This window comes from Lepisosteus oculatus, chromosome 16, assembly GCF_040954835.1.
Source record: "Lepisosteus oculatus isolate fLepOcu1 chromosome 16, fLepOcu1.hap2, whole genome shotgun sequence".
Taxonomy (NCBI): Eukaryota; Metazoa; Chordata; class Actinopteri; order Semionotiformes; family Lepisosteidae; genus Lepisosteus; species Lepisosteus oculatus.
Window position 1 is genome coordinate 15,430,933 of NC_090711.1, and position 26,979 is coordinate 15,457,911.

Consider the following 26,979-nt stretch of genomic DNA (forward strand, 5'->3'; position numbering starts at 1 on the left):
TGGACTGTGTTTGTCAAAGCCTTACTGAAGATTTGAATATTTGAACCAGGTCTCTTCTATTCAATACTAAAAAGATTCAGTCTTTTTGCCCATCAGGGTAGAAAACATCTTTGAGTGAAGTAATGTATCTGGTTGCTCATTTCTGTAATCGAGCAGCAATACGATTTTTTGTAACATAGTGACCAAAACTGAAGCAGTTTATTCACATAGTGTGTGTGGAAACCAGATTCCCACATATTGTATGTACAGTACGTCTAGAGGAGTATTTTCTCAAGTCCTGTTTGTGTTTAACACAGGCAGCCCCTGGGGAAAATCTGCAGGGATCCAGGTGCTTCCAATCTCTTTGTCTAACAAGCATGCAAACCCACAGCTGGGGAGACACAGGTAAAATGCAAAAAGCCAGATCGAGAAGGACAGGTAAGAGGCAAGGAAAAGTAGCCGTGAACCAAAATAACCTGGGTAACTAAACAGTTTTCACCTCGGAAACCCACGAAAAAACAAGGAGCTGTGTCACTATTCCACACATGGCGGAAGCGTCTCTCACCGAAAGAGCTGTACCACTGTGGAGGAGGTATTAATGTGAGAGACTGGCTGCAGAGGTTCAAGCCCTGAACGTGCCACCGGCTTATCCTGCGTCACCCAGAATCACCTACTCTTTCTGCTTCCAATGACTGCTGGCTTTGGTGCAAAACTCCCTAGTCTCTGTATTTTGCTTTGAATAAATAAGTCTTCTAAAAAGAACTCATTATTACGTATCAGTTTTATTTACATCCACAGCGAAAGAAGTACTAGTATGAATGTATCACTTGAGAAATAACCTAGCAAGATATCTGTGGAACAAACAGACTGGAGAGTTTCAGCTCCTCTAACACTGGTGCTGCTGACCAGGCCCCACAGCATTGACACTGCATTTCAAAACAGAACACCTTAGACTGGACTGTGGCTTTCAACATTGTGAGATACTGTGCCACAACTTAAGCCCCTCCTAGTCAGGGAAACAAGTATTTGCACCTCAGTGAAAGAGAAGAAATTAGTTTTGGAATTAAAAAACAGCTTATATAAAAGTGATACCAGCAAAAAGGAAGACAATATTATGTCTCATATTGTCATAATGCCACCCTGGTCCAGTACTGTGAACCGCTGGTTAAATTCTGTATCAAGAGATTTTAGCTTCTGCTGACACAGTTTAAGACCATTTAGAAATGAATGGTACAATGCAGTGGTCTGTGCTGAATTCTGTAGTTCTCTAGTGTGGACTGAGCCTTCACATACTAACCCAAAACCTCATATCACTATGATTCAGGTTGGTAGCTGCATCAGCATGCATAGTCTGCAAAGGAACAAGTAATAGGTTTATTCCATGCTGAAAAGAGAAGAAAGAACACGTTTCAGCCGTGGAGCCTTCTTCAGGTTTGCTCATTATGATTCAGCTCAGCAGCTCTGACCTAGTGGATATTAGCAATGTCCCTTTGTTTGTTCCTTTGTTCACGTTAAGGGTGATATAGATTTAACTTACATGAGCCTTACCCTGTAAAAGGATTTTGATTAAATGTTTTGTGAGATATCTGGGTGTTATAAAGGGCTAAACATTCTGTGCTTATCCAATGTAGCGTGCATTTGTTTTGTAATGGAAAGCCAATCAAAATCAAATTATGGCTTGAATGACTGTTTATGCTGTAGGGACAACTCAGACGTATGTAAAACATTAAGAACGGGTAGAAATAAATGTAGGAAAAATAGAAAACAAAGCAAAAAGAGAGTATGCCAAAAAATGAGTCATCTTTATCTGCAGTTTTAGATCGATACTACCTCAGATCTGCTTGGCAGTCAGTCAAGAATTCTGTCTCCTGTCAGCTTTGTCACCTCCTCCTATACTGCAGTAATACGCTCCAAAGGTGAAGTACGAGGGACACTTCAACACAGCTTTGCTTTCTCAGACTGCTGAACAGGTAACAGAGACCCAGAGTCTTCTCTTGTCTCTTGCATGAGTGCAGAGGAGATCTCCTGCCAAGTCTGTTGCTTGACTTCATAAACTAAAGACCTCTCCAAGTCCACCCCATGACATTCAAGAATGAATAACGCTCAATGTGTTTTGAATATCAGAATATGGCTAAAAAAACAAGCTTTTTCCCAGATTCCAAAGTAACTGATTTTCAAATTTATTGCTTTCTCATGAATATCCTTTTCACTTTAAAGTGGCTTGTCGAAATCTGATTTCATTTTCATTCTAAAAGTCTCTTAACTGCTGAGTTAACTTGAAACGGTAGACCCCTTTCTAAATTGCAACCACTGAAAAGACCTCATGTTTCTAAACATTTCCCTTGGTCAGGATGTGCATTACCTATAATTCCAAAGAAATAGCAGAACAAAATACTAGCAAAAGCAAAAGAAAGAACAGTCCTATAGTTATGCCTCAACAGTTTGTAGCCTCGTTAGTGTCTGGAAGGAAGGAAATAATATGATAATACGATAAATCCAAAAGAAAACAAAAACAGTGGAATATTATGGTCCATGACCAAAGAGGCGAAAGGGTTAAGCTATCAGCTCTTTAATTGCAGTGCTGCCGATACACCCCAGCCCCCACTCTGTCTGTCCTCTCTACCATATGGATCTAATCGGGCAAGAGCCAGCCAGCTGGGGCCTCCAACAGTCACCTGTGACAGAGAAAAGGGGACAGAAGGCTTCAGATTCTTATCCAGGGGAGAGACAATGTGTTTGCGGGAGAAAGAGAGGAGAGGGGAGGGGGAAGGGTGGAAGAGGGGGGCAGTCCAGAAGCCACGAGACTCACAATGAGATAGAGAGAACGGACTCTGGCGGAAACAATGACTGCACCTGGTCCCTGCCTGTCCACACGCGATGACAATGTAGCACACATCTGTTCCCAGACTGCACTGCCCCACCCCCACTCCCGGCAAAACCACTCTTTTTCATTACAGCATAGCAACAGGTTTGAGTCCACCACCCCCACGCCAGACCTAGTCACTCAGCTTATGAAAAAATGCATGTTTTCCCATTTTCTGACAAAAGAGAGCCCCTTCCTCATCTTTGCAGCCACAGCAGAATGCCTTATTTAGATAAATAGAGAAAAGGAAATTAACCTTTCAAACATTTACAAGAGCTGTCAGTCAAAAAGAAAAGGTGTCTTGTGCGCGCAGTACAAATAAACTGCTTTTGATCAGCACCTCGTTTGGGCTGATTATTCATGGCTCTCTGTACAGGATAATAGATTTATTCACTGCAGCAAACAATGTTTTTTCTATGACTGGGAGGCTCATTCTAAACAAAGGGAATCAAACAAAAGCCTTCAGACACCTTTAGTTTTACATTAAACAGCTCTACAGAGTCTGGCACTGACCTTGTGCAAAATTAGTTCTTATTTGGCCAGCAAACATTGTTCCAATGACAGCTTACAACTATCCCATAGGCTCTCTGATTTCTCTGTGTTAGAAGTTCCTCCAGCAATGGCCCCACTGGTCTCCCCAGCTGGAGTTTAAAACTCCTCCAGTTTTATCTGAGCATAGCATAACAACACAAAATGGTTAGAAGCAAGAGGAGGCCATTCTGCCCATTTACTCCGTTTACTAGTTAGTATCTCATTGATGGAAGGATTGTATCCATCTGTTTCTTTAAAAAGCCAGAGTATTGGCTTTAACAACATGGCTGCATAGCTTGCTTCATGCTCCTACAACCCTTTGGGTAAAGCAATAGTCTTTACACACACTAGTATGTCCCACTAGTCAGAATGGGAAGTCTGTCTCTCGTATCAGGTAGTTTCCACCTGTGCCCTCTGGTTCACGTTTCATATTTTATTCCCAAGTCCACTTGGTTGGCTCTGTCATTGCCTTTGTGGATGTTGAATGGGTTTATCTGGAGGTTGTTCACCACCAGAATTCCATCATGGAAAGAAACACTTTCAGTTAATCAATTTATAAACTACCCCTGCACACACTGAGAACCCATAGCAAGGACCTGTTAGAAAATATTTCTGTAAAAATATTTTTGGTGTGCAGTAATTCTATAATATGGTCCAGGTTCACAGTCATCTTAAGTCTGCTTCCACGTGTGGTCTGAAAAGCACCATCAAGGAGAGCCAGGCTCAGTGATTACTTAAGGGAGCCACTCCTCTCTTGCTCCCTAGTATAAGTAACCCCCAACAAATCTATGCACCACTGAATACAGGCCAAAGCAATAATGCAATGTTTCAGTTCATGACCAACAGAACAAACCACCCCAGTGTGCTGTTCAGGCAGAACGTGTGTCAACGGGGAGAATAAATTAGATGGTGTAAGAGCTGTCCAGACAGACAGCAAAAAAAAAAACACAGTTGTTTTGACTTTGTTTCATCAGCTCAAACTATTAGACCTTCAAATACAGTGTGCATTTATCTTGGCTCAGTAGATTAGCTTAGCCTAGGGCCTGAACAGACTAAGTTCGGCCTATTCCCAAGATAAATAAGGTACCTTCTTATAAAATGGCATTTTTTTTCTCCCTTTGGTAGCCATTTCTTAAGCTAAAAGTCTGTATTTAAGAGGTTTTCTAACTGGCCTTATGTGATGACTACCAATTCCTAACTATTAAGCCTCTTAGTCTTGAAAACATATTCTACCAAAAATGTTTTAAAAGGAAATGAAATACTAAAACTGCAAAAAACAAAATTACCTGTAATATATGCACCCAAATGGAAAATGAATTACCGACAAAGAGGAAAAAGAGTTTGGCCAGAGATCTTCAACGATCTATAGCTCAGGAAAAGTGTAAGTGGCATGCCAGACTCGTAAATATTACACTCTGTTCATGACCGCTCATGACCAGGGAGTCTACACGCACTGCAGGTTTGGCTGCAGAAACAGAATCGTGTGTGTGCATGCATACCTCTCTTCTGTTCTGGCCGATTCCAAACTCAAAAGCCCTTTGTGGAGTTTAGTTTTCATGCAGTCCTTATAGTCACAGGGAATCTGACCAGCCAGGTGTCTGAGATGCCAATAAACTATAATGCAGTCTCTGGAATAGTTTGGTAAAACTTTGCACGTTGTGCTGCCCAAGCACAGGTACAATTCAGGATGAGAGCCATGAAAGCCATGAAGGTAGAAGGTAGAAAGTTCTTAAGGAGTGAAGAGGAGAAGATGATTGAAATTCTGAGGGAAGGGGGGTGCAGTAATCTTAACCTGGTGATTTTTCTATAAGGGAAGCATCAAACAAGAAAGCGAGGAGGGCAAGCAGTAACGAGAGAGCCTGGCAGGGAGGGTGACATCGTTAAGGTCATTAACACACAGACAACATAAATGGGCTCCATACAGCCCCTTTCCTGATGACTGCTTTGGGAAGCATTATATTATCCAGTCATTATATTAACTGCTCAGAGCTTTGTTACAGACTCTCAAGACCCTCTTCACCTCTCACAGCTAATTGATGGATTTCTTTCATGCACATTAGGAACGTTACAGAAGTTCCAGCCAAGAGCCGGATTCTCTCTTGCTTGGAAAGAAATGGGTCTAGACCAATTCTGCAAACAAGCAAAGTCTACAAAAATGGTTTATTGTTTCCTCCACCTTGCACAGAAACTTAAACAGCAGCATGATTTCACATCACTAATTGAAAATGTTAAACAAGAGACGTGCCAATTTCATTCCAATCTCTTTTTATTCTTACGCTGCTCTTTAATCATGAAAAAAAGTAAAATCAAAGGATTGAAACACATAGTGCTGTTTAAGTGACAGTTTTAATCCAACACCATTAGACAAAGGCAATATGAGTGGATTAATATTATGTAACAGACGTACAAAATTAATGATAAGCAAGGTTACAAGTAACACAGCAGTACTATTTTACATTTTTTACTTTCACCTCTTTAGATTACCGAGACGATTCCCTCAGAATGCAGGCAAGCTACACTACCTAACATAGATTGCAGTTCAGACACTAAAACAACATAAGGGTCATACATGCTGTCTAACTTACATTTCAGAAATGTGCTAATGCACTTATCCTGTGCCCAAGCCTGTGTGTTTTAAACATCTCTCTACTCTAATGGCTTGATAAGAGATCCAACCCAGCTAAAATGTGCTGCTCACTATACCTACGGTCAACATTTGCTGGAATACTTAAACAGCCTGTGAGAAAAACAGTAAATCATTCCTAGAGGCTGTTAAGTATAATTAGTATTTTGCAATGCTCTTTTCTTTTCATGTGTCTGTCTCTCTTTCCTTTAATTTTACTCTTTCTTGCTAAGGAAGATTTGGGAGAGATGAGGAAAGGGGACTGGAAATTTTAGATTTTCCTTTCATAAACTGCTCTCAGTTGAAACACTGTACCAACAATTTACAAGTTGTGTAGTGTCATTTTAATATGGATATTATGCATCCCTGCATTTTATTTGTGTAAAATGCAATAATAACACATATAAAAAAGACAATAAATTAGGCTGAAATGTTATAATATAATCTACAATTTACAATTTTGTAGCAACTATGCAGCTATAAGTGTTGGAAATCTATAAGTTATTTGTATAATTTGTATCATATTTAAGTATAATTATAGTTTTTCCGAATATACATTTACCTTCACTGGTATTAGGCAAGGTGAATCTCGAATTTAATATTTGGGTGTTTGTATTCATATTTACAACTGAAATATCTGTACACTAGATATTAAGAGTGGTCTTGCTATAACAAGACAGAATGTCTTGAAGTGGCTCTGGCTATGGCCTTGAAATTATCTCTTTTTCTGAAGTACTCTGGGAAAAATGTTTTAAATTTAATGTGAGTCTATGGGACTTTAGAAATAATGCATTTTAGCAGACATAGAGGAATTTCAAAACTCTTTACAATGTTGTTATTCAGCTTCTGTAGTTGTACTTTTGGCTTCATTATCTATGGCTAACTTTGTCATTATAAGTGTCAAAGTAATTAATGGTGCATCCATCTAAAAATCACTTATTGGAAAAAAAAGAACTTAGGATATTACAGTATAGGTTTGTCATGTACCAAGCCATTTTACATCTGTAACTATTAGCTTTGGCAAGTTCGTTAACCTGTTCTATAGACAGCTGAGCTTCCCACAAACTTTAAAAAAAAAACATTGTCAAATGTTAACATTCCATGGCAGAATTCTTTTAGCACAAACTCCTTATCAGGAAATTTGGAATTTGTACAGTGCTGTATTTGTATGTCACAGCAGCAAACTTTATCAAAGATGATGATATCGGTTCACATCTCATATGTTCATACTTCATTTTAAAAGTAAAATTTAAGAGAAGCATCATGGTACTTTTTTCAGTTTTATTCTTGGAAACCTATTTTTTTAAATCTGCTAAGAATGTGCTGTTCATACAAGTACATGTAGGATCCTTGCTACACCATCAAATGTTTTTTACAAATATCACAGTATTATCTTCACACAATGTCAATCGACACTGCACTCTTGTTTAATTGACACACAATTTTTCACACAGGTTAAAGGTTTGGTGTTGTAGACCTCCATTGAAAGAATCTCAGTTTGGTAAGCAAATTTCAGAACTATAGCCTAAGAGCAGGAATTTCATGTCCAGTCTCCAGCCTACAAGAGGGCATATGCACTGTTAAAACTATTCAATGTTTACTTTAATTCCATGATGCTATCTGTGTGTACTTTGAGAAAATGCTTATCCATGTTCTCCTGTCCATCCCTGTGGCTATCCCACACAAAAAAAATCCACAATCCCACATGGAGAAGTTGCTCGTGTGCAGTGAGGAATAAAAAGCCCTGTGCTGCAGAAATGCTGTCCCATGTGATTCCCGAAAAGAACGGATACAGATAACAAAGGAAGACAGCAGTAATAGAGAACAAAAGAGCAGCAGGGAGCCACTATCACTGTCTGTTGCTCAGTAGGGGGGGTGATGTTAAAGTTGGGACAGTTATTGTGTTACTATGTGTAATTATTCAAACCCTGTGGTAAAAAAAAATCAGATCAGATTGCTGCCTGTCTCTTTCAGAGGTTTCTCCCATTTAATCAATCATGAAGTTCTATTTGTCCCAAGGAGAATGTGAAACAATTTGTGACAGGTTAAAGGATTCATGACCCGGAGAAGTGGTGCTTACTCTGGATTTCTGCCCAGTCTGGGCTGTCCAACCTGTGCCGCTATGAGCGTCCGGAAAACTCAAAACTGTCCATGGCCAAAACAAACAATCATCCCTGTGGGCCGGAACATAACAGATTATTTAACTGAGGAAAACTGCTGTCCTGCCATGCAGAGGTGCAACACAAGAACCCATTCCGTCTGTGTGTGTCTCTCTCCCCTGCCAAACTGACAAATTTCAGCTTTCTGGAATCTGTTTCAGAGCATTCTCCCACAAGTCACACAAAAGGCACCTTGTTTCACTGCCTCGCCTCATCAAACAGCAGATTTTAGCCCTGCTAGAGGACGTTTTTACTAAGGGAAGAAAAACTACTTTTAATTTTGGAGATGAACAAAAGACAAACATACCAAAAAAAGGAACAAAAAAGATATTGCAATCCAGGTCAACCTTGTCCCCCAAAAAGCTACCAACCAGTTCACATGAAACACCTTCCACCCCAGTACCAGAGACTAAAAAAGGATATGCTATTGCAGTTAAGTACTGCGAAGGGCATAGAGCTCCATTCACCTGACAGGTAATGCCTCTGTTTCCTTTTGGAATTAGTTTCTCCTTAACCCTTTTTGAGCAACAAAGAGTGACACGGGTCACTTCTCAGGGCACAAGTCATGGCTTCAGGGTCTACTCCTGAATCTCACAAAGACACAGGACAAGCCACCAATTCTGCCTTGTTGCTGTCCAAATGACAAGCTCAATAGACCCAAGCTGGACAAAAGAGCCATTCAATACCATGGCTCCCACACGCAATAACATGGCTATTTTCGAGCAAATTATTTTGATGGAGCCCAGGTCTAAATCACGCAATGACAGCCGCGAAGCCCGATATTACATCTCCATTCACTGGGCTTAATCCACTATTTCCTGTTCAGGTCAAAGCAGATGCAGCATTTTTTGTCCATGAAACGACTGCCCATAACCCCTCTGTCAGAATACAGAAGGGGCTTTCAGCAGCTAGAAATTCCTACACTTCTTCTGAAAGGTCGAAAGCCATTTGTCAACTACTGGTAACATTAAGTTACCCTGCGAGAAACACATAATGCAGATGTAAGCAAAACATTCATTGCATTAGGGCTGAAATAATGCTTCAGAAAGAAGTGGCTCCATGGTGTGTGGTACTGTATCACTTATTCAACTAGAGAAGCAATTTCTGATGTCTCCACTCGATCTTCTGTTTCCTGCATGCCACCCAGTAGTAGCAGTGATGTGGGTCCCCACATACAGTATGTAAAGTGAAACTTGATCAAATGAGATGAAAAGCACTATATAAATGCGAGGAAACTGTATGATTTCTGCAATGTAACTGTTTATTTTGCTTTTAAATGTCAAAAAGGGCTGCTGGATTTTGAAACATGCCAGTTACATTTGTTGCAGCAGTGTCACAAAAAAAAAGCCGGCAGCCGTTGACTTTGAAGACGGTGTGAACATGCAGGAAAATCTCTGCATCATAATGAATGGTTAAGCAGCAGGGAGACATGTAAATCAATCAGCCTGATACTTACAAAGCAAAATATGCAACTTAAAATTCTTTACTGCTACAGGAGCGGTCTGTGCTTCAGTGAGCCTATGTGTTCAGCTGTGCCCTGTTCACCAGATGCTGTCAAAAATGAATTCTGCTATGGATGAAGATTTGATTATCAAGTACGTGGTGAAGAGAGAAAACACAGCAGTGGCTTGGGCTTTAAAAAAAAACAAAAGAACCCAAATCAACTCTGCTCTTTCTGTCACTGTGACACACAACAGATGTACTTTAACAAACCCTGTTCTATCTGAAGGCAGTTTCGACTTTGCAGACTTACTCATCAAGAGCCAGAGTGGGTAAACTGAGCTTCTCCAGGCTTCCCCGCAACAATTAAGAGACAAATCCTGTCTCTTTTTCAGCACCCTAGGAAAATCCCTTCACCCCTGTAGCTCATGTTTAAGACAAATTTACCACCAAAACATTAAACCCATACAGACGTCCAAAGTTTTATTTGAAACCATTGTCCCTGCCTCTTTCAAGGGCTTCAATAAAGACCAGGAAGGCCACACAGGCTAGATTCAGAGCTTCCTCACATATCAACTTAAAAAGAGACACACACAGATACCAGCCAGACAAGAAACAAATGCTTATATTTTTTGTCCATTAAATCACAGCGTGTGAATTCAAAAGCTTTTGCATTCACTATGCCCTTCACTTGAAAAGAAATGTACACCTCAGTCCACATACCTAGCCTGCTACACAGAGCACAGTGAGCAAGAAACTTTGCTCTGGATTTAAGGAAAGAGCAATGACGATGTACTTGATTCTAAAATTTTAGCTTTAATAAAGAGACATTCTTAAGAATGCTACAAGAGAAACAAATATAGAACAGAAAACAAAAGTTTGCCTTGGACATCTAGTGCATTCTAAAAATTAAGTAGCAGATAAAACCCCTGCTCTGTTCTACTTTCCCAGCTCCTTGACCACCCAGCCCTGTTGTCAAGTGATGACTCTTACCTTAGCAGTCAAGAAGAAATCGTGACGAAGCAGAGACAGAAAGACTGGGAAATAACTGTCCAGCAAAGCAAAATCATTTAAAAAAAGGCCTTGAAGAGACACGGTCTTCCTCACCTCCTCTGTGTCTCAGCCTGTCTTTATTTTTTACTGTAATCCTCTCTTTTCTTGTTGCTTTCTTTTCCTCCCTCTCTCCCTCCTCCTGACACCTTCATATGTCAGGCATGCGTACCCTCTCCCACATATGTGAGCTCCAGCTCAGCCTCAGCTGCCTATCCAAATCCAAGGAAACACAGATGGGTCCCAGATGGAAAAGGCTATCCAAGCAGACCAGCTCTCGCTCTCTCTCGCTCTCCCTCTCTGCACCACGCCAGCACTGCCCCCTCCCTCTCCCCAGCTCACGGACACTTTCCTCTGTTTCCAAGGGCTGCCTGCCAAGCTGATGTCACCCCTAGGCCACACCCCCCGTATGGATCCCAGCCAATCTGCTGCTAATCTGTTTAATGTATTTACCGAAGGCCTCATAATTATCATAACTAATTGCTCTGGCACACACAGGCAAAACAAAAGCCCTGCCAAGTCCACTGTGATCCTCGTCAACACCCTACCACCTCCTCACCCCCAACAGACAAGTCTTATATTTTTCGGGATACATGTGTATATATAGGTTTGATTAGCTTGATTTTAGCTCTCGGACTCTGCAAGGTGGTGGTCGAGTTATTTCCAGTAAACCTGTCTCTACCCTGATGATGCACAAAAAAAACAACCGAAAAGACGTTTCTTTAGCAGAAATCATTCCATTCTCACTGATTTGTTCAGCAGGGAGCACATTGTTTCAATGCATGAAAACAAAAGGGTTTTTCAGTTGTTTTTTTCTGCTCACGGTTACAAAAAGCAGGCACGCTTTTAAATTTAAAAAAATATAAGATCTTTTTTTATCTTTTCCTAGGGCTGGGGGATTTATAGTTGTGAACGAATACCTTTTGTATTTTACTGGAAATAATACATTGTACTTCAGAATCACTGACTCAGCACAGTATTTCCACAAATCTAGTTCTCTAAATTAAGATCAAGCTCTTTGCAATCCAATTATTTAGCCAAGATGAAATTTTAAATAATGTAGATATCCATGACTATTCGTTTCTTACAGACAGCATTTTTTTTCTGTTCCTAGTTGCATCAGTATCAGATATGCATACAGCAATAAAACCATGAACTGTATTCTCCCAGTTTCTTATTAGAGCAAATTGGTTCAGTACCAGCAGATAACCTTTGCATGGCCTCAATACAGCCAGCTCTCCACCTATCACAACTTTCGGACACCTTATCTCATCCTTGTCTGCTCATCTTATTTTGTGTCTACAAACCACCTGGAATTATTACTAAGGTGATTTACTGGTACTGTTTGCTCTTTTCTAAGAAACAGGAATCACTGTGCTTTTTTAATTGCCTCTTGAATGGTTTCCCAGTCCTGTAGGCCAAGAAAACAAGTGTAACAGAGTGGAGCATTGTGTGCCCAACGTGGTTCACGTTTGCATATATTATTGTGACTGATTTGAGAAAAAGACACATGCCTCAGATTGAGAAGAATGTGGAATAAAAGGTGAGTGATAATGCTATAAGATCCTTTTCTTGTTACAGAAACACTGATTTAGTGGAGCAAACAGCTCAACACAAGGCCTGCAGGAGTGCAGGAGTCACGGGGGTTCTCTGTCTGCACCGCACACAGGCTCCTGGGAGATCTGCAACTGCCATTTTTGGTTCACAGTCAAGCAGCACAGAGTGACTCGCCAACACCTCTCCTGTCTCCCCTCCCCGTGTACTCAACCACATCTGAGTCTCTTTTACCAGAGGCGGATGAACGTTCCAGCGGGAGGGAACTTCTGTTTGAACAGAGCCTGGCTCTTCCCGCTCGGAATTCACAGTTGTTATCCAGCTAGAATTGAAAGGGCCTGACGCTTTTCAACTTCCGTCTTCTTGAGACAATCCAGCGTGCTCAAAAATACACATTAATTCATAAAAACACTCTGTGATTAATTTCCACCGAGTGAGATAAAGGAGGCAGAATACGCATTAAGAAACAAACACCCGCAGTGCATGTTCTATAAGCACAATATCCTGGGTGCTTTTCTCTTATGAAGACTTTATTTTCTATTTTTTATTTATATTCCTTATTTTATTTACAGTACCAGGATACACTGTTTTATTTAAGCACTGTAGTATCAATAGAAAACTTAAAATGTGTCATATTAAATGAAAACACAACCAAAACGTACGACCTTACAAAAAGAGAAGAGCAACGCAACAACAAAACACTGTAGCAATGCTGAGTTAGTGTAGAAAAACTCAGCCTTCCTTTGATGAAACAAATGTAATCCATAAATGTAATGTTCTTTCTGTAATGCTGGAAAGAATTCAGTGAATCCTGATCTTAAAGGTCAGTTAATCCAAGTTGCCTTGAATATCATCACAGGTCACATTTGTGAAGAAAAACTTTAGCCAGCCATCCCACAGAGGACAAGGGGTCTGGATGCTAGGGCTGTATGGAGAGTTAAAGGCTTCTAAGCAAGACATTTGCAGGCCAGTGCAAGCCTGCACGGCACTTTGTCTTACACATCCATCACAAACCTTAACCCTCACCTCCCTGTTTGAGTCGATCGGCAGTGTTCGTGCGAGGGCCCTCCTGAACTTACTCAAGCCTACCTTTAATGTATTTATTTGTACAAGAAAATGATACAAGGCTGTGTATGGGATTGCTTTTCTCTGTTCCCTGCAGCTGCCAGTCATTGGGGTAAAAGAAAAAGGAAATGGAGCCTCTGTACCACAGAGTGAGATATCCCAGCCTGCCCTGCACATCTGGTTCCAGTCACACTCACTCTCAGAACATACTTTTAGAAAAATAAACAGCAAAATTTAAGTGACCACTCCGCTTATTGAAAACAGAGCAGAGCAGCGAAGGATTCTAGGAAAAATATATACATACATAAATCATTACTGGGCTGCCAAACCTCCCTAGGTAGTGCTGATACCACGGACAGAATGTTATTTCTGAAGTCCCAGCCTGACCTTCTTCTGCATGAAGTGAAACAGATTATAATGTCAAGGCTGCATCATTCCCTAACTCCAACCTCCACAGCTACACCAAGAGAGATTTCTTATTCTGTCCCAACAGTTTTTGAGGATTACACATTACAGCATTCCAGTCAGCGATTTCTGAGCTTCCTCCATCTGTGGGAGCTTGTTTTTGTCTTGGTTAAGGAAGTTGATCTACACCCGAAGCCACAAATTCTGATGTTATTCAACCGGCTCACGTTACCTTAGAAGCTATAGCTTTTGCATGAAATCGACTGCATCTTAAGTTTCTGGTTAAAGCCTGCAGTCTTAACAGTGGATAAGAGTTCAGCTTTCTGCATGGTGAAAAGTGAAAGCCCACAGCTACAGGTCAACAAGTGTGTCTCTAAAGTGGGGATACTGTTGACCTTAAGTACCATGACAGTACGACTCCCATCATCCATCTCTGACAGGCTGACAGGAATCGTGCACAGAAGTGACTTATTTTAAATGTGACCCTATACTCCTGGTCTTGGTCAGCCTGGAAAATGTATTCACAATTATTCCACACTCCCAATGTCTCTTGTGGAAATTTTGCCTGTTGCTTCTCAACAAAGTCACAAATGACAACCTGCAGCAGCTGACATCATTAATCTGAATATGTTTATTTAAAAAAAACAACTAGCCCCAAAGGCCTATAGTAGACCAAGTTTTTTTCTTAAAAATAAAAATCAGTAACTACAAACTATTTTTGTTGTACTGAATTTATCATTTTTTGTTCTGGGGCCACGACATTGATATCACAGTTCATGGATTGCACCATCCTGCAGTACAGCAAGCTGAAAACAACAAAAAGAAACTCTCATTCTTTTGTCTCTTAGACAAGATGAGCCTTTAAGCACATAAGTGGAATAAGCGGCTTTCTGGAAATGGCAGTTTTTAAAACTATCACTGAGTCAAAAGTGCAACAATCACACTTCTTGCCAAAGAGGTGCCAGGAGTGGCCAGACTGCTGGAGTGATTCATTCTCTCAACAGGAGAATGGATAGCCCCTGTCTTAACAGCCAGTTATCTTAAAGTGTTTACAAGCCCACAGGCACAGAACAGTAGAGTAAATGGGCCTTTATATGAGAAAACAAGGCCCTGAAACTGCAGGGATTCTACAGTAAACAAGAACACACAAGATCTCAGAACACTTAACTGCCAGGCATCCTACAGTGGCACTTAATGTAGTACCTCTACCTTTTCATTTTCAAAAATGAACACATTTCAAGAAGAAACAGCATTGTTTTCTAATGCAAAATCAACGGTTTAAGAGGCTGATTCAAAATGTTTTCTTTCTATTCTGATTTTGGATCCTGTTAACTAGCTTCCAGCATAATATTCTAGGAACCTCTCTGCCCTTGTTTTTTTGACACAAAAGAGTTTTTAAAAAGGGATGCAGAAGAGTTTTTTTTTTTACAGAGCATTTTGCTTTTTTACGTTGTTAAACCATGCCTAAATGAGCTGACAAATGCCTTTATTGGATCAGTAAAGTTATTCCAAGGGAATTTAATAGATAAGGCATTCTTATCTTTCTTGTGATCAGTCAAACTAAATGCTTCGGGTATAATCATCTACATCTTTTATGCTGTAGGAAAGCTTCTTGAAGCGTTCTATGATTTCTTGCAATTTTTACCACTAGGCAGAGCTCAGACTCATCAGTGGTTTATCCTTGATTTAATGGAGCACAGATCTGCACCTAGTGATGACTATATCTCTCAAAATCGTCATTGTGATTAACTCAAAAGCTTAAAAGGGGGAAATTATTCAGCCCATTTAACTCATGTGATTGCTAATGACTTGTCAAATTGAGGATCTCATTCAGTCACGTCTTGAAAAATGCAAGGGAACCTCTTTGACATCACGCTGGGCTGCTTATTCCAGACTCCCACAACACTTTGCGTAAAGAAGTGCCTCTTGTTCTCATTCCTAAACACACTATCCCATAATACCTACCTGTGTCCTCTGGATCATGATTCACTCTTGTTCTGAAGAAGGTGTCACATTATTGTTGTCCCTGCACTGATTGCCTTATTTCACTCATTGAGATCCCACCTTCCACCCATTAAACATGTAAAGGGCCAGCCCCTGAAGCAAGAAAAACTCCATTGACTTCCATGAGGCCTCCCCCTCTCCCCCTGCCCCTACTGCCATTGTGCTCTGCTTGTCAATCGCCTCATCTCATCCATAACAAATGGCTCCAGGTTTCTTTTTTTCCTTCTTTTCCCCCTTCTTCCCTCTGGATGAAAGGCAGGCATTGAGCCTGCAGTGGCATTCCAAAACCCCAGCCCACGGCTCCAGAGTGTCTGGCTATCCAGCACTTCTGGGAGCGATTAGTTTAAGCAAAGCCTGACCCGCCTACTCACCCATGGAAAACCGTCAGATCTCTCATTACACTTGAGGGAAGGAGTGTGTGTGTGCGTGCGCGCGCAAGGGTCTGGGTAAGTGTGTATAAGTGTGTGTTTGTGCGTGTTGGTAATGTACGTGTTTAAAATGGATCTGAAGAGTTTTACATTTGACTGGATGCGTGATGCAAAATTTCCCACAGGTTCAAGCCAACTCCCCCTCCCCCCCTCCATACACACACACCTCCACCAGCACCATGATTAAAAATGATTAAGCTTCTCCTCCATATATTATGTAAAGCCCACTATCCTGCTGAACTCGATATTTCTTACGATCTGTACAAACACCACTGAACTCTCGGTGCAGATAGCTTTGACTACTTTGAGGGGGCAGCAGATCTCTTTAAATCGCCAAAAGCTAAGGGCCTTAGAAAACCACGAATAAATTAATTTTGCTTAATTAGCTCATTAAGAGATCATGTGGGATGTTAACCAGAGGAATGGAGAAGTGCACCGCCGTCCCAGGATAGCAAAAGAAATCCTAAAAGTGCAAATACAGAATTATCAGTCCTTGAGATACAGAGATACAGAAATGGATACTTGAGATACTAAGATGACCCCAGACTTTCTTCATTGCTCAAACCAGGTTGCTCACTTAAACACTCTTGTGTGGCTTAAGCACGTCTTGCCCCTGCCTCTCCTTTCTTAAATACACCAGTACAGTATCATGTCATGCCAAATACAAGCGTTTCCCATCTCAGCGATCTGTTCTTTGCATTTTGGTTAAAAAAAAATGCAAAAGTGAAGACGACAAAAAGCAAAAGAAAGGTTTGCAGCAACAGGAAGTGGGCTCTGCAGAGCAATGAACCAGACAGGAAAAAGCACTCCAGAGGTATGGTTCACTGCAGATGCTTCAGAAGAAGAAAAAAAAAGCCTCTCTGGAACAGGTAAACTCTATAAAGTGCCATCAGGTGAAATGCACAGGAAGGGCCCGAGGTATGATGTTATCCTGCAGCAGTTATCAATCACACCAGAGAGAGGTCACCTAATCCCTGTATAGAGCATAATAGTGACTGGGAGCAGGGAGAAAGAGGTTAAGAGGTCAGCCAAAATCCAATAAATGACAACCTAAGGTCAATGACAAGGGATTCAGGTGTCCACCGAAGATCCGCCGCAATTAGGCTCATAAGATGAGAAAAGAAGTTCAGAGAGATGTCAAATGTAATCACAGGAATCAGATACAAAACAGAGGTTTTAGTCAAAAGGGAGCTACAGATGCTGGGAGTGTAAACTATACATGAAAAACTGCTGCAGCGTGTCTAACTACTTTTACAGCTCATCCAAACAGTATGGCACCAGGGGATTTCAGGGTCTTTCTCAGGTAACACCCAGCGAGTTAGCAGCTGAGCTCAGGGGTGAACAGAGAACCTTCTTGAAATACCACTAAAGTACTTTACAAGCTTTACATGATCAATTACATTTATATTTAATTTCCTCTGTGCTGTGCCCTCATTTATTACTGTAAATGAAAATATATTACAAGATAATTAAGAGGAAATAGTTTTACAAAAAGGATCCACTAAAGAAGAGCCAGAGCCACAACTTAATTAGTATTCTTTGTTACTATACTTCAAATATATTATCAAGCAATAGCCACTACCTTACTGTTTTCCCAAATGCAAAAGACAACACCAAATCTCAGTTCATATGAACCTAAAAAAAAGAAATCTTCTTGGCCAGGAAATGTACAAGGTCTGTTGTATGTTCATTCTCATATAATTAAGGGGAATTCTGTGTCATCACAGAGGAAAAGAGGAATACGGAGCAAGTTTTCATTTCAGGGCTATGAAAATACATTTAAAAGGGCAAGCTCTGTCTCTCTGCCTTCCTGGAGAGAAAAGAGAAAGTGATGAAAAGCAGTAATGCTGGGTCATGTTTGAACACCTGCAGACAAACTTCTCAAGGTCGCCCACGATGACTGTTTTTGGTGCAGTCCCGCAGGTGACGAGGCAAGCTCGGAGCTTGCCCCTGGGGCTGCCCCAGCTGTGTGCTGTGACGGCCACACCTGTGTTTCTGCAGATGTCTCATCTGGAGACAGCTCTGGGAACACCTGGCCTGCCAGAGACAGCCCTTCGAGGCTTTTCAAGGCCTCAATTACAGGGCTTACAGATAAGGCCGCTCTCTCTCGCTTGCTGTGCACAAAAATGCCTTTCCCATGTCTCCGCAGTGTTTCGGCTTGTTAAGAGCAAACTCCCACAACATCCCTCCTTTGCCGAGCAAAAGGCAGGCCATCATGTCTGCCCAAGAATCAGGCAGTAACCCTGAAAAACATTCCCAGCCAAGTTTATTGGAAGCAATTCAAAGAGATCCACGGGATAATTGTTTCTTTGATAGCGGCAGCTGAGAAATTTTAGCAATCCGAAAAGATTAAACAAACACATGCGTCTTATTTAGATGCTGAAAGCCTTTGAATATTATAATTTAGGGAAAACAAGCAGCACTTAACTCTTTTTTTGTGCGATAGGAAATATTTTTTATTGGATTACACTTTCATGTCAGGATTCCCCTGCAAGGCCAAGGGAAAAATGTGAATGCTTTTTTTTCTGTCTTTGCCTCAGGAATCCAAGAGCTTCATCCATTAAGAAACTATTCAGTAATGTAAAATTAATTGAACTACTTTCATCACCTTTCATGCATTACCACAGAGCACCACTCTTCATCAAAGCTGGTGTCTTTGTCTGAGCTTTTAATGCAGTGGGGAGAAATTCACTGGGCAATTGCAAGGTAACTACGTTGTGCCTTACAAATGTGTCTACAGACATGCACGCTTCTGCTGGTCAGAGCGAAACGTTACTGCACTCACTTGGACTGCTATGGTTCCTGAAGATACCATGGTAGTTAGCATTCATCAGAGTGGAGATAGTGACCTCTGTGTCCTGACCCAATTTCTATTCAAGCCTGCAGCTTGTACTTTAGCCCACCTGAATCTCCTGTAGCATTTCACAAGGCACAACAATTCCTATACCGAGAAGAGGGTGCAGAACAGTCTCTTATGAGTCATGGTCATGGGCCCTACAACATGTAAAGTCCTTTGGGATCCTTCATGATTTAAAGCACTACACAAAATTAAATGAATTATTAATTATGATAGAATCTGATGGTTCTATATTCTTTCTGCATGTTATTTTCTTACTTTACTTCTTGTTGCAGAAAAACTGTCACTAAATTACACCAGCTCTTACAGCTTTGTCACAGTTTTCCTACAAAGCACTCCATTGCCCAAACCTCTCCATCCCACCACATTTTTCTTTCTCGTGTCACGGTCCACACATTACAGAAGGCCACTGAGTGAGTGGCGATTTAGGTGTTGCTGTGCAGTGGCATCCGGCGTGGTCCTGCAAGACCTACTTCAGCCAGGTTAAGAGCAGGGATTAGTTGTGTCCGCTAATGCATTGATTTCTGGATCCTCGAGCACAGCTGCCATGTAAACATGATGACACTGCAGACTGCCATTGAATCAATAATTTTGGTTAAATAAATTGTGACATGTAAGAGCATCATCCAGGTTTTGATATGCACTGTCTGAAGGCAGTGAGGATCTCCAGCCTGCGGACTGTGCCCCCAGGAGGTTTCCTGAAAGACGGGATTGTAAATTCCCTTCACAGAGAATTCAGGATTTCAGGAGGAGAGCAAAATCGCCTGACGTCTTTTTTACAGTGGGCAGCTGAAGCGATTGTAGAATCAAGGTGTCAACGGAGAAAAACAAAAACAAATGATTCCTCAGTTCAAATCAAATCTGCAAATACAATCTTAAGGAATTCCATACTTCAATCCCCAATTCTCAGTGCCCATATTGATGGCAATCTTATAGTTCATTATTAGTTGGGTGCGTTTATCAAAGCAACTTGCATTATGACCTAATGACACACAACCTTGCAGTTACACATCCAGAACCCCGACTACTACTCCACATTGATGTATTATTAATAGTTCCATAACAGTGTAAGTAAAATTTACCCAGACTAAAGACAATATTAAGAAAAAAAAACATTTACGGAAAAGTACCCCTCTATTGCAAATACACATGGTACTAAAACAAAAGCAGATACTCTACATTCAAGGAGAAGGATAACAGATAAAGGCCTTTGCCTGCAGCTTTTTCATAATGTTCTCCTCAAACACATAGCGGGCAAGAAAGACAGATCCAATTTCAGGACTGCCAAAAGTGTCAAGCCCACACTTCTCTAAACAGCCCCAAACGTATTGTTGAGCTTCAATGAGCCCAAGTAAGTGAATATAAACGAGATTTAAAGCAGTCTACTGGGTGCTGACAAGTGCAGTGCAGCTGGGCTCATCAGGGACAGAGAAAAGGGCAACAGTGGAAAACCTTAAAGGGGTGGAAGGGGGGCAGACAATTCTAAAACATAGGCTTTGTTTGAAAACAGGGCAAAAGTACCTTTTAATGAGTAGAATGTAGGGGGAGGGGCACCATGCTAAGCCCTTGGCCCTATTTCTTTTCAAACTCTTTTCAAACCGTGACTATTCTGATTAGCTAGACCTAGCAGTTGCTGGCCAACACCTTTTGTTCTCGATATCCAATCTTCATGCAGTCTTACTTAAAAAAAGGACAAGAAACTCCCAAACGTACCATACTTGCACACATTTGGAATCAATACAACTGATGTTGCAAGAGAAATATTCTTTGTTGTTGAAAAAGACTTGCTGTTGGGAGGTCTCCGAGCTCTCCTCAATGCTAGCATATTTATACAGCAGTTAGACAAGGGAAATTAACTTACAACAGTCTTAACTTGAACCGACAGTACCAGGAATACAGATAATAAAAAATCAACTCTCTTTTCTACACATTTCAACATTTTACTTACACTTTAAGGGTTGTTTTATTGAAAACAACACTTATTGAAAGGTAACATGAAAGAAAAACCAAAGCAGAAAAATGTACCTAAGCCAGCAGGTAAATCACGATGTGTCAGCAACAGCCTCTCTGCAAGAGTCCTCATAAGCATTCCAATTCTGACTTGACATTTTCTTTCATATCATGGTAGAACACATACAGCCACTAACCGGCAATAAAAATAAAATTTGACTTACGGAGCGTGGCCGCTCTAATGGGGCTCCTCCAGACTGAGATTCCAATAAATGACTGTTGATGGGCAATCTCTGAGAGAAGTACACATCTGGATGCAATCTCCCCCCCACTCTGCATGCAACAACAAGAAACAGCTGTGCAGGCCTGTTGTCAATTATACTGCCATTCTCACAGTGATGATCAATCAATTTGTGCTTTAGGCTTTTTCAGCAATTCATGTGAGGAGGAAGGCTTAGTACAGAGCATGGGTTTAAAGAGACTCCACTTCTTCCATGTAAGTACATTACAGTGAGTTAAAAACAAAATAACCTGCCATGAACTATACAGGATCGATCACTGTAATGCTGTTACTTGAAGGAGTTTCTAAAACTACATTGCACAAACTCAGGAAGTTCAGAACTTGGAAGCTAGTATCCCAATCAGGACACATGCAAGCAATCTCATCACTCCTTTCTTAATGTCCTTGCACTTGCTTCCAATCAGGTTTCAGGCTGATTTCAAAATCCGCCTGCTTACATTTAAGGTTCTACAGGCTTGGCTCCAAACTATCTAGCTGATATGTTACATGTTTACTGCCCTCCACACAATCATTATCATCCAGCTGATTCTGGTTAATGTGTTAATACAGCCCTGCTACATTTAGGAAATCAGGATCCTTTCTTGCTGTGCCCTAAAGCTGAGGAACACCACCCCAATCTGGCACTCAATAAACCTTTTCTTTTTTTTATTTTATGTATAGTGAAGTACTTTGAGATGACTGGATGTTAAACGTGATGTATAAAACAAAGTTTATCATCATTTCAGCATCATTTTTAGTATGCACACAGTGCATGCACAGTGAAATCATTTTAAACCACAAGCACAAAAGCACGGTAAAGCGTGATAAAGCATCTGTGCAACCATGGACAGAAGAACCTTCTCCTAGGGAAACCTGCCAACGGGACATTTAGAGACAGCCACTCACTTTCCAATCACTAATAAAAAACAAGCTTGTGCACGAGTATTTCCTGTTCACATTACAGGATTATTCAGGTTTTGATCCTTTTCACTGTTCCCCATTCCCTGTTTTTACACACAGGAAGGGGAGCCCCACACCAACTGCACATGATACAAAACAGAGCTTAATAAAACCTCTCATGCTGTGTTTATTAAGAATATGTCTGACACACTGCAGTGTTCTCCAGCACAGCCACGGCTTAGATTTGGAACACTTACACATCAAAGTTCTGTTGCCTTCCTTGGCGCAATAGCTTTAAGGTACACTAAATGTGAAAACTAAATAAATTAAGGAAAAAGTGTGAAAAAAATGTTTCAGATGTTTCCACTGCAGCTGGAGGCCAAGGGATCAGATATGTTTACTTCAAATTGTCATCATAACCACTTGTAGTTTGAAAAGGTGTTTCATCTCTTACTGTGTGAAGTTATAGCCAGTTTGTGGCATAGCATGGGGAACGTGCAGTAAAACCAAGTGAAATCAGGCTCAATGAATGCCAAAGCATGCAGAACAGAAAAGGTGTAAAAGTATTGTAAAGCCAAGTAAATGCATGCTAGACATCTGCAAAACTATGTTTTTAAAGTGGTAAAAATATATAAAATGTACAAACATATACAAATTTGATAATTATATCTTAAATCCAGCAAAAGCACCCTGATAAATGTACAGTTCTGTATTTTCAAAGAGAATCATTTAGGTGGAATGGATATAATTCTTCAGATGTGTTCCACATGAAAAGCATGGTGTCAAGTGAAACAATGGGAAAGTCTTGTTTCTCGCTGTTATGAATCAAACTCAGCCCATCAGACTGAAGTGGTAGGGAGGGGGCATGAAATGAATTCTCAACCTCAACCTCGCCAGCCTGGACCCAGAAGAATGTCTGCAGGTGCTGGAGGCTGGAGAAACCCCTGACCGCGAGGGTGGATTCGTCACTCAGGCCTGGAGAGGCTGAGGGCCCCCCCACACACACAGGGACATTCTCAAACACGACAAAGGGCAAGTCTGCAAACCGCCGTGGAGCCAAAACCAATTAGAGAGCTAACACGAACCTGCAGGCCTTTGTCATTTCCTGGCTCTTAAAGCCAATGGTTTGGAAGAGATATAGAGAGAGAAGTGAAAAAAGTGAGCCATCAGATCTTTGCTGCCTACAGATTATTCTTCTTACTATATTAGCAAAAACAGTACGGAAATGTTACAAAATCAAAGCCAAATTATTTTTTTTCAACATGGTTTAGTAGTGTTGCCTCCATGTACTTAACAACAATAGACTTCATAGCACCTTTAAAAGTGGCAAAGGGTTTTGAGTGGAGATGCAAAGAGGCAAACATAGACATTAATTAAGTAAAAGCCTTTCTGAAGCAAAGGTTTTAAATCTGGACTGAAAGTGGTCAGAGAAGGTGGATCTCTGATATCCTTGGGGACAGAATTCCAGAGCTGTGGGGCACAGCAGGAGAAGGCAAGAGAAGGATGGGCCTGTCACCCACATATTTAATTATCAGAGAATTGTACAGTGGCGGAGTTAGTTTAGTACTTTACTCAGTGGAGGGTTCAATGTCCCGAAATGGTATGGAACCCAGATGCCAAGGTTGAATATGACTGTACACCTAACCGTGCCGTGTGACAATAATAAAACGTTTCGCCGTAATCTAACATACAAAACTGCATTAAAGATAATTCTCTTTAAAATTAAATTATAAGAAAACTATACCAAGGGACAGAAGACTAATAATAAAACACTGTTCCATACAGTATATAACATACTTCCTATTCAGTGATGGGGATAAACGCTTGGTTTCCACGAAAGGTACTGTAAACTCTGATGTTAACGTAACAGGTATTAAAAACCAAGACGTACCTTCCTGGCAAATGCGCGAGAAAGCGAAACAAAACTGTTGCCTGACCCCGGAACGCAGGACTGCAGAGGCGAGGCTTAAAATCGCTGATGTCCAAGACAAGTACAAGGTATCATGTATTTAGTAAATGAACCCCCGAGACAAATTAAAGCTCCGGGTTAAACAATGCTACTGTCGTGTCCCAGGCGCCCGACAGCCTCCTTTTGCAGTGCAGGAGTGTCGCCCTGCAGGGGCAGCCTAGACAAGTGGGAATTTTCTACTGCCAGCTTTTAGACTGGTGTTATTATTCTAAAAAGCTGTAAACTCCCCAGATGGTGCTAAACTTTGACTGATGGGTTAATCCCTCAATTCAACAGAGAGACGGGAGAAGAGAGCGCGCGAGAGAAAAAACTGGCTCAAAATTTGCTCAAAAAACGGTTCTTTCTTGATTGTAATTTACATGACAAAAGAAATTTCGACTATCAATAGGGGAAATCCACAACAGTCGTTTTCAACGAAACTTCAGTTCTCCTTTTGATGTCTTTTGGGGGTTTTGTATGTTATTCCACTCCTTACAGGAGACCAAAACCAGAATTAACGCAGACTTAATCTAGATATGACAGCTTTTCATCAATCTGCTGTATTACTAAACTTTCGCTGCGAACATGTTGAATGTCTGTCTTTTTAAAGTTAAAGCTGGATATTATGCGGATAAGTGATATTTTCTGTAGTGGCGCCACTGTCTGTAAAATGGTTTCCTAGATTGGAGCCAATGATAAAATCTGGCTCTTAGTCATTCTTGGAATACTCTCAACTGCAAAAGAAAAATAAATCCACAAAGACAGCTATAATAACGTTTTCTGTAAAGCAAGGCGACTACATTTATAAGGAGACAAGACTTAAGAGACTTTGATCTAAAGGTTGCAAGTACTGTTTTTGTTCTGTCGTAGAACGATACATTTACGTCTGTTTAAAACTGAAGTAGGATAATGGTCTAAAATCTTGTGTTTTGTCGCATTGACACAGGGATCTTCAGACGACTTTCCTTCTACTTTGCAACGAGGAATTAAACTCTCTTTGCTCGTTTGCAGCTCCGCGCTCAAACCTTTTAAAGTTATTAAAGATGTCAGCCCAAGGAAAACAACGAACTTACATTGGAAGGAGCCAGGGATTCCGACCATGTTAGTCCTATGCAGATGAAGACAGTGGGACAGCTTCTGCAGCGGGTCCGGTCAGTACAGTTTTAGCAGAAAACTACACGGACTCTGCTGTACTGCTAGCGGCGGATCACTAACACAGCCTAGTAAATCGGGGAAAAGCGGTAGCGAGGAAACCCGCCCCTCTCCCCCAACCACAAGCAGGATTGAACTGGAGATGAATGGGGGCGGAAACCATCAAATATGAACCGCCAACAAAAGGAAAGAAAAGATCTTTGCAACATACACACATTGTAACACAAACATGTTAAGATGCGCAGAGAAGTGCTCGCGTGAATTTTGAGACAATTGAAGCCGCGGCGCCGTGATTCATGTAGTGGGCTATAACACGGTCTTTAAGGAGGAACAGCATTTTGGAAGACACTAAGCGCGCAGAATGCCTGATTTGTCCAATTCAACTAACTGATGAGTTGTACGATCTGACAGCAAAAGAGTTCAGGGATTTTTCTACGTGACTCATTACAGTATGTCTAATGATATCAAGTCACGTTTGTAGCATTTAAGGTTATAGGCGTATATGTGGTGATTGCACCATCTTATCATTCTACGTGTGTATGTTTTTGAAAATTATACAGATTATGGATATTGATTGAAATTTAGGCATTTTTTAATTAATTGACCATTCAATGGCGATCATCATATGCTAGAGTGACTGTGGCATAACCAATCACCTCGTTAGGGAGAGGGTATGTCGGGCACAAATTATAAAATTATCTGCTAAATGTCAATCATTGTAAAAATCAAGAAAAAACTGAAAGAAACCACAATGCCTCCTTTTCAAGATAACAAATCCCTCAGTAAAGTGTAGAAACACTTCAGGTGGACTTGAAAGCAGTGGATTTAGACATACTGTGGAATTAATCGTGTTGTTCTGTGACGATTTTATGTGTAGATCATCCTGATGAACGTCAGAGAGCATGATGTGGATGAGCAAAACAATCTGCTATTTGTTGTATACAACTCACCAGTTTATGTGGAGGCCCAAGAGTGATGGTCTGGCCAGGAGTGTCTAGTCAGTGTAGAAATCCACTTGTAGTGACTGATTGCAATCTGTCTGCACAGTTTTACATAAATTAAGTAGGGAACTCACTTGCTGGCTTTTCTGTGGGCTTATCCTGATATGACAACATAACAGCAAGATAATGTATATCCTCATGCTGCTTGTGTAACAACAGGGGCAGTTTGCTTGAGGGGACAACATTTGTAACCTGGTGCAAAGTTGTTCTAGACCTACAGCTAATGTTGCTTCCAGTGGTGGCAACACGCACTACTTCCAGTGACTTTGACAGTAGACCCTGTTGATAATGCTTAACCTCATTAATGACAAAATGTCAATCAGTAATCTAATTAATTTACCAATTACATATCTGTTAATCAAAATGTCAACCACTGAGCCTGTCACAGATAACTTCAGGCAGCATTACAGAGGCTACACCATAACTCAGAGCAGACTGTCGCATAGGACTGTCTGAATAACCTTAATTAAACAACACCTGTCAAGCACACTTGTTTTATAAGCTCATCTATACATGGGCAGGTGGCAGGCCTGCTAACATTGTGAAGCAAACGTGGATACCTTTATGCCTCTCTATGCATATGTCCACATGTATCACTCAATTATAAGTCCCTCTTAGGAGTGAAAAACAGGAGCAAATAAAACATTACCTTCCTACCTTTCAGGAAACATTTTACCAGCTTAATACTAGATAAAAAGGACTCAGTGTATTTTACACATTATGTGTTTTCCACAGACTTTATATTAGTCATCCATTAATATGTGCAAATAATCCAAAACCAATTTATTTG

General features: G+C 40.8%; 1 protein-coding gene across 4 annotated transcripts in view; it reads right to left on the bottom strand.

The window, feature by feature from the left end:
* Positions 1 to 25,296, bottom strand: part of cbfa2t2 (CBFA2/RUNX1 partner transcriptional co-repressor 2) — a 45,112-nt gene extending 19,816 nt beyond the window's left edge. The window contains exon 1 of one of the 4 annotated variants that reach the window (XM_069179397.1): positions 25,110 to 25,296. In XM_069179397.1, coding sequence (XP_069035498.1) covers positions 25,110 to 25,137 — 28 coding nt within the window. In that variant the 5' untranslated portion in view covers positions 25,138 to 25,296. Of the gene's footprint in view, positions 1 to 10,588; positions 10,975 to 21,132; positions 21,193 to 25,109 lie in introns of those variants that run through there. The other 3 variants (XM_006639427.3, XM_069179400.1, XM_069179398.1) reach the window with 3 other exon arrangements.
* Positions 25,297 to 26,979: the final 1,683 nt, after the last annotated feature.